Source organism: Leiobunum rupestre, chromosome 7, assembly GCF_980474605.1.
Source record: "Leiobunum rupestre chromosome 7, qqLeiRupe1.1.hap1, whole genome shotgun sequence".
In the NCBI taxonomy this organism is placed as follows: domain Eukaryota; kingdom Metazoa; phylum Arthropoda; class Arachnida; order Opiliones; family Sclerosomatidae; genus Leiobunum; species Leiobunum rupestre.
This window is the reverse complement of record NC_143390.1, coordinates 20146770-20163030: the sequence shown is the minus strand read 5'-3', so window position 1 is coordinate 20163030 and position 16261 is coordinate 20146770. Positions and strand designations below refer to the sequence as shown.

Genomic DNA, 16261 nt, shown 5'->3' with positions numbered 1-16261 from the left:
TGACCTAACTTTTAACATTGCTGGACGTTTTATATTTATTGTGTTCTGCTACTTATAGTCATATGGATTTCCATTCATTCGAGGAACTTAGTGAAATAGTGGAAGAGTATAATAGGACGTGGAAAAGCATTTAAAAAAGTGGGAATTGAAGTTAGAAGAAGCTTGTCAAAGGGAAATTGTACTGAGAAATAAAGTTAAAGATATAAAACCAAATACAATTGGATTGAAAATATTGCAAGATAGTTGGAAGGGAGCAGAGACGTAAAGGGATAATATTGTATGTCATTGATTGGCTTAAGACCTGTTATATAAAATATAAAATAAAATATGAAATAAAATAAATATAAAATAAAATATGAAATAAAATAAAATATAAAATAAATTGAAATAAAAAAAAATATAAAAATATAAAAATATTAAAATATTAAAATTACAAAATTTTAACAGAATTTCCTAAATTATTCTAATCTTTGCCATAAGCCAATTTAATTTTAAAACTATTGTCTATTTACGAAAATTGAGTTTTGTAGATATTTTGAATAGTTTCATTTTTATCCCTGGTTAAAAGTTATTATAATTGGGGATATTTTGTTAAAAGTTAGTATAATTTGTGTTGTTTCCATTTCAGGGGAAACGAAACTTGGACTTCAAGACGCCCGCGTCTTTTACGTTTATATGGATTATTGATGACGGTTCAATTTTGATTTTATAAATGGACACGTATAGTAGGGTGCTGGATCGAGAGTGTGGGGGATAAAAAAAAATAATCTATGTGAAAAAATTATTATAAATAAATAACGATTCAATATACTGACGAAACTTAATTATTAATTTAATTAAACTCATTTATAAATTTTATAAATTAACTTGAAATATCGTAAAGCCAATAAAAATAATATAAATTTCCCACAATCACCCATTTTAGGGATAAAAATGAAACGATTCCAAATACGTACAAAACTCAATTTTCATAAATAGACAATAGTTTTGAAATTTAGTTGGCTTATGGTAAAAATTGGAATAATTTAGGAAATTCTGTTAAAAATTAGTACAATTGGGGAAAATTGGTTAAAAGTTGGTATAATTTGGAGACTTGTTAATGTTAAAAATATAGAATTAATTAGGATATACTTTTAAAATTGAAGAGATAGAAAGGCAATTACGAACGAGATGATGATTTAAAAAAAATTAGATTTTTCAATGAACTGTAAAACGCTTCTATAGATGGCAGCCTTGTCTCAAAAATTTATTTTCCTTAAAAGGTGTTATACATTCGATAAGCAGTGACGATAATTCCCGTCAATCAGAGTAATATTTTATCAGTATATCTCAAATTTTTCTGAGTTTTCATCAACATACCAAGAAACAAGATCCCCAATGCAGAAAACTACGTGAAAACGCGCCGTTGTCGAAAAACGTGCTCATTCGCGGAAAAACTACGCGGAAAACGCCCTTATACGGAAATATACGCGGTAAACGCACTCGTATGCGGGAAAAACCCCCACTACCCAATGCCACACGCGTCTTATATAACAGTTTATCTCTTTAAAGTATTGAATCACTCGACATAATAAAATGAAGTTTAAAAATATTTCCATTCTACGTCACTTTAACAACGAATATTCCATGACGTCAAAACACTCCATGTTTTAAATTCAAATTAACCGCGCCTCCCGGGTAAACCGCGCACGCATGATATCTCCTAGGTTATCACTTTTTACATCATTTCATCTTATTACGTACGATAAAACTTGATAAGATATACGTTCAAGTACCATATAAGTGTACTCTTGAAATTTGAGATAAGCGGAGATAAATGAACAAGTTGGCCTGAACACAATATGTTGATATACGAAAAAACAAATCGTCGCGAGAAATATCATAAATACATTGACTTTTCGACGATTTTACTCCCATTTCACCCCTTAAATCCCGGACCCCGATCCCGAACCCGACCCCGACCCCGGGATCGGAGTGTCGACCTTACTTTCCTTCTACTAAGCATTCAAAGCCAATAGTCGCACAGTTCATCTTTGATTGCTGAAGTTCCAATTTAAGCGATCCGGCGTTCAAATTTAACCCTTTTGGCGATCATATTTACCTGAAATGGCGTTCAAATGTGCGTGATTTAATATTCAAATTTAAGTCTTTTGACGTTCAAATTTAAGTGTTCCGGCGTTCGAATGTAGGTTTTAGAGTTCATATTTAAGTATTGGGTCGATCATATTTACCTGAAATGGCGTTTAAATGTGCGTGATTTATCACTCAAATGTAAGTCTTTAGGCGTTCAAATTGAAGCGTTAAGGAGTTCAAATTTAAGTATTTTGGCGTTCAAATCTAAGTCATGGGTGTATCATATTTACCCAAAATGGCGTTCAAATATGCGTGATATATCATTCAAATGTAAGTCTTTAGGCGCTCAGATTTAAATGTTCCGGCGTTCAAATATAAGTCTTTTGGCGTTCAAATTTAAGTCTTGGGTCGATCATATTTTCCTGAAATGGCTTTCAAATGTGCGGGATTTATCATTCAAATGTAGGCATAATTCTTTTGGCGCTCAAATTTAAGCGTTCCGGCATTCAAATTTAAGTCTTTTGGCGATCAAATGTACCTGAATTGCTGTTCAAATTTAAGCGATATGTCGTTCAATATAACGACAATGGAGCTTCACATTAACGCGTACAGGCGTGCGTGAATCATTTTTATTATATGGTGAATTTGAGGTGACAAATATGTTTAATTGTTTATGTGCTAGAAAGGGAACAAGTAAGCTTACAGCATTAATAAGTTCATAGTTTAGAAAATACGTTTTTATTGAAATTTAAACTTTATTCTTTATACAAAATTGAAGTGTATTCTAAAGCATGATCCATAAACTTATTGTTATTCTGTAAGTCTATTAACAATGCCTACTACCGGCGACGAAACATCCGTTGTTACAATTTTAAAAAACACTTTCTGGAAATTCTTCATCTATTGTTTTTCTCAAGGAAGTCGGATACTCAAGTTGAAACGTATGGTATCCAGAAAATAAGGATGCGACTGTCATTCTTATAGAGTTGACGTCAAATGACAACCCGTCAATTTTAACCTCCAAGGGAGAATTGAATATTTATCTAATGTTTTCATTTTGGAATACTATTTTCGGTGTATTCACAATTGGATCCTGTATGAAATATAAAAATATAAAAATATAAATTTTGTAAAATATAAAACCGCATGCTCTAAAAAAAATATTCTCACTTTAAACGTGAACTATGAAACTATGTGGTAATTCACCACTTCAGTATTTATTGTGCCATTTACGGAAGTTTTCCGAGAGCACATACTATATAAATTTTGTAGAAACGGAAGAAGGAAATTGCATACTAAGCAGTTCTCTTCTTTAATAGTAGATGGCGCGTCAGTTACTGCGTTTGCGCAGATCGTGTTACTGAAGTGGTGAATTATCTTGATTTTTATTTAGTGAAGGCTGAAAAGCTCTTTCTAAAAACGCCAACCATTAATTTCGAGTTACCAGGTGTTGGAGATCAGGTAGCGAAATAAAATGAAATCTAAATTCCCAATTTAAATTTATATCAAGTATATTTCTGTTTAAAATCTGTAGAGTCAATAGTTTTCATTTCAACACTAAACGTTTAGTAGTGTTTAAAAAATCTCGTTCCATAAGCTTAACGTAGCCATTGTTTACCGGAAGCGGGGAACCCTATATTTTCTTTAGGAACAAATAATTCCGTTGCTTAATTCTAAGCCAAGAATAATATAAAATTAGAATAGCAAAACCAATTGATATTTACCTGCTTGTTAAAAGGTACCCTCGTGAAGTCGTGGTAGTTGAACAACAAAGTAGGCTAAGGCTTAACACGACCGGGAATAAATGGAATAGTTCCCACGATGCTCTTAAGTAATAGCAGGGTCTTTTTGGAGTGGGTAGCGACGCATCGCTGCCATGTTTTAAAACGCAAATGATTCCAGGCCGGAGCGCTTCCGCAGCCTTTACGAGAAAGCGGGGCTGAACATTTTGAAAATTATTTTAATCGTGTAAATTTGTGCTACTAGAGGGTTAAAGTAATATTCATTTTAGATTAATTAATTGGTTCGTATTTTAAATAGCTTAGCCCGATCACGTTTGGTAAACAAATTTATGGTACCCTGAATGTGGTTTTCGATGGTTACGGTCGGTCGGCAAAACAACTTTGTTTAATTCAATTAATTTAATAATAAGGTGTATCCACGATATACAAGATAATACACAATGATCTTAGCCAAGAGTCCGAGTTTTTTAATTCTTTAGCTATTACCCGCCTAAATCTAGTGATCCGGGTTCGATTCCATACCGTTTAAATATTGCTAATTAAAATAAAAAAATTGTACTGAATTGTCTTTAAAAAAAGCTCAGCTCAAATTTTATTATTAATTATATAAATAATGTATAACAAAACTATTAAAGAAACAATTGTCTCTTCCAAAATTAAAAAGCTTAAGAATGGCAGAGAAACGTTAAGCTTTATGTTTAAAAAAAGTGTCGGGTACAGTAAGTGTCGGTGGCTCAACGGTTAAGCACTCGCTCGGAGTGCAGAGCGCCGGGAGTTTTATTCCCGGTAGCCGGATTTGTTAATTCATTTGTATAATTACTAATACGCGAGTCAGAACATTTCAATTTCTTCTGTGCAATAATTTAAATCGAACCCAAAATTTCGTTATATTTATCATTAAAGAATAAAGCTTTCTACTTCCATGTATTTACATAAGAAGCGAAAAATAAAACACTATTGGTATACGCTTTTGATGAAACTGAATTTCTAATTTTCAACAAAGTGATTTAAAGGGGCTCCAAAGTTCGGTGGCAAAAACAAAGAAAATTGAGCATGCTTTTCATTCCCCCCACCCCTCACTCGGCCTTGGCAGAGGCGGCCAGAGTCAACCGTATATTTCGCACTTTACTGACTTTACACACATTTTGCCACCGAACTTTGGAGCCCCTTTAAGTATCGGAGGTTCTTTGGTACTGGTAGAACGCCCGCCTGTCATGCAGGAGGACTCGGATTCGAAACCCACCCGATGCGATCACAAGTAAGACATATACCGTGAACATTTGTTGGAAACCTTGCCATTTGGATGCTTAGACGTCAAAAGCATCGTGAAAGATTTTTGAACGCAGAGACTTATGCGTGTTCGTTAAGGTTGAGCAAACCGTCGTCTGCTAAACTTCGGCTGCTCACAAAGTCGCTTGGATACACTATTTAGCTCGCATAAGCGTCGTCACTTTTTATAGCAGACGACACAGCAGCCGAGAGCTCACTCGACCAACGATCTTTTGTGCAGTGGCGTCACCAGGATATCAAAACTGGTGGCGCTTAAGCCTTTAGCACTGGTCAGGGGCGTCCTATGTGGCGACTATTTTAGAAACGGAATAGCCCGTCGCGTACTTGTGGGAGAGCGTTTAACTATTCTCTAAGCTAATCCTAATCGACTGAAAAACTAGGATCATATATAAATTGTTCGCTAGGCTTAACCGTCGTAATTAAATCCAAAAAAACGTTAAGAATAACTTTCAAATATATAAGCTTTTATTCTAGACAAATTTCACACGACCGCTCGTGATAAAATTCAAAACACAACTCCGCTGCCTTTTTCGCGCGTTCTTAATTTTAAAGTTAAATGCGCTTAAATATATTACATATACAAATGAATACCTTTTATATATATTTACACCTACATTTTTTTGGGGGTTTAAAACTACTTTAGTTTATGGTTCTACATACATTTAATTCTTAGTTTAGTTTTTATTTTGGTTTTAAGTATAATTATTTATTTTAATTTGGATGAAACGACCTATTTTTTCACATTCCCCCCAAAATTGACATGAAATTATTTGAATGTTAATTTTCATACAAGTCAAATTTGGTCGTTTTCATCATTTCGGATTTCCAGAGGGTAGAGGAGCCTAATTGGACGTTTGATGATGTTTCTGTTTGGCAAACGAACCATACATGACCTAACGTGGCCATCGCGCCCCACAATAACTGTGACGACCGCTAAACGCCACATGTTTTTGGGAATTTTTTCCTCGTGCACCAACACGACGTCTCCTTTTTTGAAGATAGTGTTACGTTTGTTTGGCAAAACGTGGTGGGCGTTTCTAAGCTCCATTAAATATTCTTCTTTCCAGCGTTTGAAGAGTTTTTCCTTTAGATTGGTACAATAATGTACTCTTATTGCGTATTTTCGCTGAGAGTTTGGGATTTCACTTTCCTTTAGTTGTTGAGGTGGTAAGCTGGTGAGACGTTTACCCGTTAGAAATTCGGCCGGCGAAAGGGGCATTGGTTCGCGGCTGTCGCTGAACACGTAGGTTACGGGACGAGAATTGACAACCGCTTCGGCTTCAATCACGATCGTTTCTAGTTCCTGGTACGACAAAGATGCCATCCCGAGTGTCTTCCGAATAACGTCCTTGCATGTTCTTACTAATCGTTCGTAGAAACCACCCATCCAGGCTGCCTTATCAGCGATATATTTCCAACGGATTCCGTTATTTCCGTAAAATTCTAGAGTCTCGTGTCCTGTGAGTCCTTTCCAAATTAGTTTGAGGTCTTCATCGACCCTTTTGAATGACTTAGCGTTATCGGTATATATAATAGATGGTTTTCCTCTTCTAGCGATGATCCTTCTGAGCGTCAATAGAAACTCGTACGAGTTTAGTGAAGGTACCAGCTCCAAATGCACGGCCCTGGTTACAGCGCACGTGCAAAGGCAGACATAAGCGTTTTCTTCGACATTCCCTATCATTACGTTAAGAGGTCCACAAAAATCGATCCCCACCACTTCAAAACATGGTGCTGGTTCGATCCTGTCTCGAGGAAGGGGTGCCATGGGTACTTCGCCTGGTTTGGAACTGTATTTGGTACAAATTACGCATTTCTTTACTACTTGTTTGACTACTTGTCTAGCGGAAATGATCCAGTAGCGACCTCTTGTTTGCGTGAGTGTACTCTGAATCTCGGAGTGATATACCTGTTCATGGCTTCTCTTGACAATTAAATTCGTTAGTCTTTGATTTTTGCTTAATATGATCGGGTGTTTCTCTTCCTCCTTTAGTCTGGATTCGTCCAATCTCCCTCCTACTCTTAAGAATCCTTCTGAGATAATCGGCTTAAGCGAGACGATTTTCGAGTTCTTTTCGATTTTAGATCCTAGTTTGATTGCTGTGATTTCATCTTTGTAGTCACGCGCCTGGATACATCTGATCCATCTAGCTTCGGCGTCACACATTTCTTCAGTGGTAATCGGACCAGTTTTCAGTTTTCTTTTAAGTTTTAGGTCAAGGTATCTCAACACGTAGGCAGTAATTCTGAAGGCTTTATTTGCAGAGTTATATCTTGTGAGATCTATCAATATGTGAAGGCCACTTTCATTATCAGCTTCTAGATTCACGGTAAGACCTATCAGTTTCGTCTTTCTTTCGGCTTCGGCTTCCTTGCTGAATTCTCCGTTTAGTTTACTTTTGGGCCAATTTTTCCGATCTTTCTTTAACCACGGTACGCCGTTGAACCACGACTCTTTGATTATTAAATCTTCGGCTTTAGCGCCCCTTGAAGGTATGTCTGCAGGATTGTCCACGCCTGCGCAGTGATTCCAATTATGTGTTTTTGTTAGCTGCTGTATCTCCGCAGTTCTGTTCCGTACAAATGGAGGCCAACATTTTTCGGTGTCCTTTATCCAATGGAGAGCGTCCATCGAATCGGTCCACAGGAAATTTGAGATGTTTTCATATTGGAAGGTTTCTTCGATATGAGAAAGTAGGCGGGCGCCCAATAGGCAAGCCATCAGTTCAAGACGAGGAATTGTTAAGTTTGGTTTGAGTGGCGCAACTCGAGATTTCGAAACGACAAATGAAACACCAATTTCGTTGGACGAAGTTACGGATCGAAGATAAATTACAGTGGCGTAAGCTTTACAACTGGCGTCACAGAATACGTGTAATTCTTGATAAATAATATTCTCTTCGGTAAAGTAACAACGGCTTAGATCAATTTTTCTTATTGAAGGCATTTCCTGGCGCCATAGTTCGAATTCTCGTTTTAGTTCTGATGGTAAATCGTCGTCCCATTGTAATTCTGGTATCTTCCAAAGTTTTTGAAACAGTATTTTGGCGCGAACTACATAAGGCGAGAGCATTCCAATAGGATCGTAAATTTGGGCAACCGCACTCAAAACGTGTCTTTTCGTCGACCTTCCTTCTTCTAGTATTTCGGCTAGTTTGCTGAGATCGAAAGTGAATTTGTCGGTGTTTGGATTCCAAAGTAGGCCCAGTATCTTGTTGGAGATATTTTCGGTTTCTCCGTCAAGTATCATTGCTTCCCCGTTCAAAGCTGCTTGTTCTCCCCATTTCTTTCTTAGTTTTGGGCAATTAGTCTTCCACTTTCGTAGCTTCATGTTAGCATCGTCCATGATTTTTGAGACCTTTTTTGACAGTTCGAAAGCCCCTTCTGTGTTCCGCGATCCACTAGCGTAGTCATCGACGTAGAGAGAGTTGCTTAAGGTTTCAACTGCCATTGGGTCGGAATCCTTGTATTTTTCGATGTGTACCTTTATGGTGGCGGCGAGCAAGAAAGGGCTTGCGCTCGCTCCAAAAGGTACCCGAGTCATCTGAAGTACTTGAAATTCATTGTCCAAGATCCGACCGTTTTCCTCTTTCGTCCATAGAAATCGGACCGAGTTGCGTTCTTCTTTCTCTAGGACGATTTGCAGAAAGGCTTTTTCTATGTCTGCTGTTATGGCGACACAGTGGTTTCGAAACCTCAAGAGCATGTTGAGGATATCTGGATTTAGACTTGGTCCTCTCGATAGGCAGTTATTGAGCGACAGGGCTCCTTTGACGTGAGATGATGCGTCCAATACGACCCTGAGCTTAGTCGTAGTTCTTTCTTCTTTCAGAACTGCTTGGTGGGGAATGTAATAGGTTCCTGTAGGCTTGATTTCTGAATCATGGACAATTTCAACCATGCCCAGTTTTAGCTGTTCGTCGATGACGTCCTTGTAGTTTTGATAGAGTACCGGATTGGCCTTGAATTTCTGTACTAATTTTTGCATTCGTGTAGTGGCGACTGTCAGGTTGTCTACCAGTTTGTCTTTTGGAATGACCCATGGAAATGTAACGTGATAACGTCCATCCTTGAAGTTAATTTGTTCTCGGAATTTCTGCATGATATAGTCGTTTTCTAGATCGTCCTTTGTTGTGCCTTTAATTCCGAGCGCTTCGATTTCCCAAAACGCTCTTAGAGTTTTCGATACTTCAGCTTCGTGGATGCTGACTTTAGCTACTGACATCTTGATAGTATTTACCCCGCTAGGAGTAGTGCTCAATGGACCTTGGATGGCCCATCCTAGTTTAGTTTCTGCGGCGATTAGGTTCTGGGTAATTCTTTCTATAGCTCCCGTTGCGACGTCAAAGTAATAGTCTACTCCTATTAAAACACCTATAGCTGACACAGTGTGCGTGCCTTCCGTGGGTTCATCCGCTAGTTCATACCCTCTTGAGTTTACGAATGTCATAACTTCGCTACAGTCTACCAGTGTCAACGCCCTGCAGTTGTACGGTACTTCGACGGCCAGTATTTCAATTCTCGGTCCGCTTCCTCCCCTCACTTTTTGAACGGTAAGTTTAACAATTTTTCGTCTGACTGTAGTTGGTTTCTGATTTCCAAAATTTTCGACTTCAACGTCCATCTCTCCGTAAACGGGTAACTCCAAACTTCTAGATACCTCTTCCGTGACAAAGGTTCCCTGGCTGCCGTTGTCCAATAGACATCGTACTATTTGACTGCGGCCTGTTTTATCTGGGTTTTCTGCCCTAGCTTTAGCGGTTTGCAACAAGACGGTCTTGTGTAAGCCGACGACTCCCGACGTGACCTTGACTTTAGTTTCCTCCCGTTTGTCTTTTCTCGGATCTGAAAAGTCTTTGGCTTCAGCTTTGTGAGATTTGTTTTCTGGACAAATAGCTGAGTTGTGTCTTTTTCCACAGATTCTACATGAGTTGAATTTTGAGGTGCATTTTCGGCTTTCATGACCTATTCTTGAGCAAACGTAACACCTATTTTGGTTCCTAAAGACGCGCGTTTTTTCTTCTAGAGTGTAGATTCCGCAATCGTTGGTGGAGTGAGCTGATGATTTGCAGAAGATGCAATAGACGCCTTTGGTTTTCTCCGATACCTTCGTCGAGAACACTGCGATCTTCTTTCGCACGTTTCGTATTTCCCATATCCTGTAGCTGAATTTTCTCGGGAGCTTTCTCGTGTTTGCGTTACGCGTTTCTCGGCGGTATCACTTTTTAGAACGGCACATATTTCTCTCGCTTCAACTTCGCGTCTTATGAAATTCAACAAAACATCCACATCAAACTCCTCATTGGCTTTACAATTCATAGTACGCTTTAATCTAATTTCGTATGGCAAAGTGCCTATTATTTTTGAACACAAAGATATGCCATTGGCAGTGGTGTCGACGCCAAGCGCTCTAAGGCTTCTAATATTCGACGTGAAAGAGTCGTATAATTTTCTCAAAGCGTGCGTATCGTTTGAATTTTCTAAGCCCTTAATTCTATGGAATTTGTTCATGAGTTCATGAATCACTAAGTGTTCTTGACCGTATCAATCGTTAAGTAATTTAATCGCGACATCGTAATTCTCGTCTGAGGCTCTTAAACCTCCTATAATCTCTCTAGCATCTGCTTCCAAATAGGAATCTAGGTAATAAAACATTTCTACTTTTGAAAGTCCCTGCTTTTCTTGGACTGCTGATTTGAATTGACTCCAGAAGCCTGGCCAGTCCGCGTAGTCTCCCTTGAATTTTCTTATTTGTAGCGTAGGTAGTCGACACTCTTCTTTCCTCGGCTGTGTAGATTCATGGTTTGATGAACCGCTGGCCAACGGACCTCCGGCATTTGGGTTCAGCGCCTGTATCTTCTTGTTTGCTCTGGTTTTTGCCAAGTCGATCTTGTCTTCGTATTCCATCACCGTCGATAATTCTTTCATCAACGCCACGTCTTCCTCTGTTTCCACGGGCGGCCATAAGTTCAAGATTTGAGAGTCCAATTCTTTTAGTGATTTTTCCTTTATGCTGATTAGTGATAGTTGTTCTTCGAGCGATAGAACCGTAACTTGAGGACTTCTTAGTAGAGTATCGATCTGCGATGTAGCTGTAGTAATGTTCTTCCGGATAGCGGCTCTTATACTTTTTTGTTTGTTTATATCCATTTCTCACCTTCGTTAGTAGTAGCACTTCACAAGATAGTCCTTAACTTCTTCCCGGGTTTCGGCACCAAATTATATGGCGACTATTTTAGAAACGGAATAGCCCGTCGCGTACTTGTGGGAGAGCGTTTAACTATTCTCTAAGCTAATCCTAATCGACTGAAAAACTAGGATCATATATAAATTGATCGCTAGGCTTAACCGTCGTAATTAAATCCAAAAAAACGTTAAGAATAACTTTCAAATATATAAGCTTTTATTCAAGACAAATTTCACACGACCGCTCGTGTTAAAATTCAAAACACAACTCCGCTGCCTTTTTCGCGCGTTCTTAATTTTAAAGTTAAATGCGCTTAAATATATTACATATACAAATGAATACCTTTTATATATATTTACACCTACATTTTTTTTGGGGGTTTAAAACTACTTTAGTTTATGGTTCTACATACATTTAATTCTTAGTTTAGTTTTTATTTTGGTTTTAAGTATAATTATTTATTTTAATTTGGATGAAACGACCTATTTTTTCACATCCTATAATGAGTGATATGGGGGAGGGGGGAGCTCCTAAAAAGGTTTTTAAAGTTGAAATATTGAGGCCGACTATGAAAAATTAAATTTTTGATGGCCATTTTTAAGTTCGAAGAAACTTTTCGACAAGTGAATTGGAAAAATTGGGAATTTTAGGTGGCGCTTCTCGGAAATTTTAGGTGGCGCTTCAGAAATTTTACAGGTGGCTCAAGCGCCGCCTAGAACACCCTAGCGACGCCACTGCTTTTGTGTAAACTGCGGTTAAATTGAATGGATGTAGAACTTGTAGTCAAAATTTAACGCCAGGATGACTGTTGAATTGAACTTGAAAGGTTTTTATTAAATTTGAACGCCAAGGTGAATGTTTATTCAAAATTGAAAGGAATTAGTAAAATTAGAACGTCAATTTGAAAGCTTTTTTAAAATTGAATGGTAGCGGTTAAATTTCAATGCCTATTTGAAGCGGCATTCAAAATTGAATAGTGTTATTCCATTTTGAACGGAAATTGAATGTTTTTTTTAGAGTGCTCCCACCAGGTTTGGTTTTTATTAGATCGTCAGCCTTTCTGCTTCGGGTAGGCATGTCAGCTGGGTTGTTTGATCCCTTTACGTAATTCCATGAACTGGGATCTGAGATTTCTTAAACTTCCGCGAGTCGGTTAGAAACGAAAGGTTTCCATTGACGGGAAGAGCTTCTAATCCAATGTAAGGTGATTATTGAGTCACTGAAGAAATTTACGTCTTTGATCTTGAAACGGAGAGCCTTTCTACGAAAGTCAGCTAAACGAGCTCTGAGGAGAGCACCCATAAGTTCAAGGCGAGGTAGGCTTAGTTTTTTCAGAGGTGCGACACGTGACTTTGAAGCGATGAACGAGACACCAATTTCCCCGGTTTTTGTCACATAACGGAGATAAGAAACGGCCGCATAGGCCCCTTCACTCGCGTCCGTGAAGGTGTTCAAACTTATTTCCTTAAATTCTACGTCGTTTAGTCCAGAAAAGTCATGTCTTGGGCTTCCGAGTGTACTTGGTCGGAGGGGACGGAAATTGACGGTACTGCGGGCGCGTCAAAGAGATCTATCGAATGAGATCAAATTGTGTTTTTTCGTTCACTCTCCCATTAAGGGGGTTGATCGGAGGGGGCGAAAATTATTGACACTTCGTGCGCGTCAAAGAGATCTATCGAATGAGATCAAATTGTGTTTTTTCGATCACTCTCCCTTTTAGGGGGTTGATCGGAGGGGGCGGAAATTAACGACACTTCGTGCGCGTCAAAGAGATCAATCGAATGAGATCAAATTGTATTTTTTCGGTCACTCTCCCTTTTAGGGGGTTAGTCGGAGGGGGCGGAAATAAACGACGTTGCGTGTGCGTCAAAGAGATCTATCGAATGAGATCAAATTGTGTTTTTTCGTTCACTCTCCCTTTAAGGGTGGTTGGTTGGAGGGGGCGGAAATTAACGGCACTGCGTGCACGTCAAAGATTGTAATCGAATGAGATCAAATTGTGTTTAAGGGGGTTGGTCGGAGGGGGCGGAAATTAACGGTACTGCGTGCGCGTCTAAGAGTGCAATTGAATGAGATCAAATTGTGTTTTTTCGGTCACTCTCCCTTTAAGGGGGTTGGTCGGAGGGGGTGGAAATTAACGGTACTGCGTGCGCGTCTAAGAGTGCAATTGAATGAGATCAAATTGTGTTTTTTCGGTCACTCTCCCTTTAAGGGTCTGGTCGGCGGGGGCGTAAATTAACGACACTGCGTGCGCGTCAAAGAGGTCTATCGAATAAGATCAAATTGTGTTTTTTCGGTCACTCTCCCTTTAAGGGGGTTGGTCGGAGGGGGCGGAAATTAACGGCACTGCTTGCGCGTCAAAGAGGTCTATCGAATAAGATCAAATTGTGTTTTTTCGGTCACTCTCCCTTTAAGGGGGTTGGTCGGAGGGGGCGTAAATTAACGGCACTGCTTGCGTGTCAAAGAGGTCTATCGAATAAGATCAAATTGTGTTTTTTCGGTCACTCTCCCTTTAAGGGGGGCTGGTCGGAGGGGGCGGAAATTAACAGCACTGCGTGCGTGTCAAAGAGGTCTATCGAATAAGATAAAATTGTGTTTTTTCGGTCACTCTCCCTTTAAGGGGGTTGGTGGGAGGGGGCGGAAATTAACGGCACTGCTTGCGCGTCAAAGAGGTCTATCGAAAAAGATCAAATTGTGTTTTTTCGTTCACTCTCCCTTTAAGGGGGTTGGTCGCGGGCGGAAATTAACGGCACTGCTTGGGCGTCAAAGAGGTCTATCGAATAAGATCAAATTGTGTTTTTTCGGTTACTCTCCCTTTAAGGGGGTTGGTCGGAGGGGGCGTAAATTAACGGCACTGCTTGCGTGTCAAAGAGGTCTATCGAATAAGATTAAATTGTGTTTTTTCGGTCACTCTCCCTTTAAGGGATGTTGGTCGGAGGGGGCGGAAATTAACGGCACTGCGTGCACGTCAAAGATTGGAATCGAATGATATCAAATTGTGTTTTTTCGGTACTTCTCCCTTTAAGGGGGTTGGTTGGAGGGGGCGGAAATTAACGGCACTGCGTGCGTGTCAAAGATTTCTGTCGAATAAGATCATATTGTGTTTTTTCGGTCATTCTCCCTTTAAGGGGGTTGGTCGGAGGGGGCGGAAATTAACGACAGGGCCTGCGCGTCAAAGAGATCTATCGAATGAGATCAAATTGTGTTTTTTCGGTCACTCTCCCTTAAAGGGGGTTGGTCGGAGGGGCGGAAATTAACGGTACTGCGTGCGCGTCAAAGAGTGCAATCGAATGAGATCAAATTGTGTTTTTTCGGTCACTCTCCCTTTAAGGGGGTTGGTCGGAGGGGGCGGAAATTAACGACAGGGCCTGCGCGTCAAAGAGATCTATCGAATGAGATCAAATTGTGTTTTTTCGGTCACTCTCCCTTTAAGGGGGTTGGTCGGACGGGGCGGAAATTAATGGTAATGCGTGCGCGTCAAAGAGTGTAATCGAATGAGATCAAATTGTGTTTTTCGGTCACTCTCCCATTAAGGGGGTTGGTCGGAGGGGGCGGAAATTAATGGTAATGCGTGCGCGTCAAAGAGTGTAATCGAATGAGATCAAATTGTGTTTTTTCGGTCACTCTCTCTTTAACGGGGTTGGTCGGAGGGGGCGGAAATTAACTGCACTGCGTGTGCGTGAAAGAGGTCTATCGAATAAAATCAAATTGTGTTTTTTCGGTCACTCTCCCTTTAAGGGGGTTGGTCGGAGGGGGCGGAAATTAACGGTACTGCGTGCGCGTCAAAGAGTGCAATCGAATGAGATCAAATTGTGTTTTAAGGGGGATGGTCAGAGGGGACGGAAATTGACGGTACTGCGTGCGCGTCAAAGAGTGCAATCGAATGAGATCAAATTGTGTTTTTTTGGTCACTCTCCCTTTAAGGGTGTTGGTCGGAGGGGGCGGAAATTAACGACACTGCGTGCGCGTCAAAGAGATCGATCGAATGAGATAAAATTGTGTTTTTTTCGGTCACTCTCCCTTTAAGGGGGTTGGTCGGACGGGGCGGAAATTAATGGTAATGCGTGCGCGTCAAAGAGTGTAATCGAATGAGATCAAATTGTGTTTTTCGGTCACTCTCCCATTAAGGGGGTTGGTCGGAGGGGGCGGAAATTAATGGTAATGCGTGCGCGTCAAAGAGTGTAATCGAATGAGATCAAATTGTGTTTTTTCGGTCACTCTCTCTTTAACGGGGTTGGTCGGAGGGGGCGGAAATTAACTGCACTGCGTGTGCGTGAAAGAGGTCTATCGAATAAAATCAAATTGTGTTTTTTCGGTCACTCTCCCTTTAAGGGGGTTGGTCGGAGGGGGCGGAAATTAACGGTACTGCGTGCGCGTCAAAGAGTGCAATCGAATGAGATCAAATTGTGTTTTAAGGGGGATGGTCAGAGGGGACGGAAATTGACGGTACTGCGTGCGCGTCAAAGAGTGCAATCGAATGAGATCAAATTGTGTTTTTTTGGTCACTCTCCCTTTAAGGGTGTTGGTCGGAGGGGGCGGAAATTAACGACACTGCGTGCGCGTCAAAGAGATCGATCGAATGAGATAAAATTGTGTTTTTTTCGGTCACTCTCCCTTTAAGGGGGTTAGTCGGAGGGGGCGGAAATTAACGACACTGCGTGCGCATCAAAGAGATCTATCGAATGATATAAAAATTGTGTTTTTCGGTCACTCTCCCTTTAAGGGGGTTGGTCGGAGGGGGCGGAAATTAACGGTACTGCGTGCGCGTCAAAGAGTGCAATCGAATGAGATCAAATTGTGTTTTTTCGGTCACTCTCCCTTTAAGGGGTTGGTCGGAGGGGTGGATTTTAACGACACTGCGTGCGCGTCAAAGAGATCTATCGAATGAGATCAAATTGTGTTTTTTCGGTCACTCTCCCTTTAAGGGGGAATGGTCGGAGGAGGCGGAAATTAACGGCACTGCGTGCAC

At 40.1% G+C, this 16261-nt stretch overlaps 2 protein-coding genes across 2 annotated transcripts; both read right to left on the bottom strand.

Moving 5' to 3' along the window:
* Positions 1 to 5898: 5898 nt before the first annotated feature.
* On the bottom strand, positions 5899 to 10424 carry LOC149935074 (uncharacterized). Its single transcript, XM_090153527.1, has 2 exons — positions 10308 to 10424; positions 5899 to 10212 (listed from the first exon to the last, which is right to left on the bottom strand). Exons 1-2 carry the CDS (start codon positions 10422 to 10424, stop codon positions 5899 to 5901), a joined length of 4431 nt encoding a protein of 1476 aa, XP_090009653.1.
* Positions 10425 to 10649: 225 nt separating this feature from the next.
* On the bottom strand, positions 10650 to 11255 carry LOC149935073 (uncharacterized). The gene has a single exon (XM_090153526.1). It carries the CDS (start codon positions 11253 to 11255, stop codon positions 10650 to 10652), a length of 606 nt encoding a protein of 201 aa, XP_090009652.1.
* Positions 11256 to 16261: the final 5006 nt, after the last annotated feature.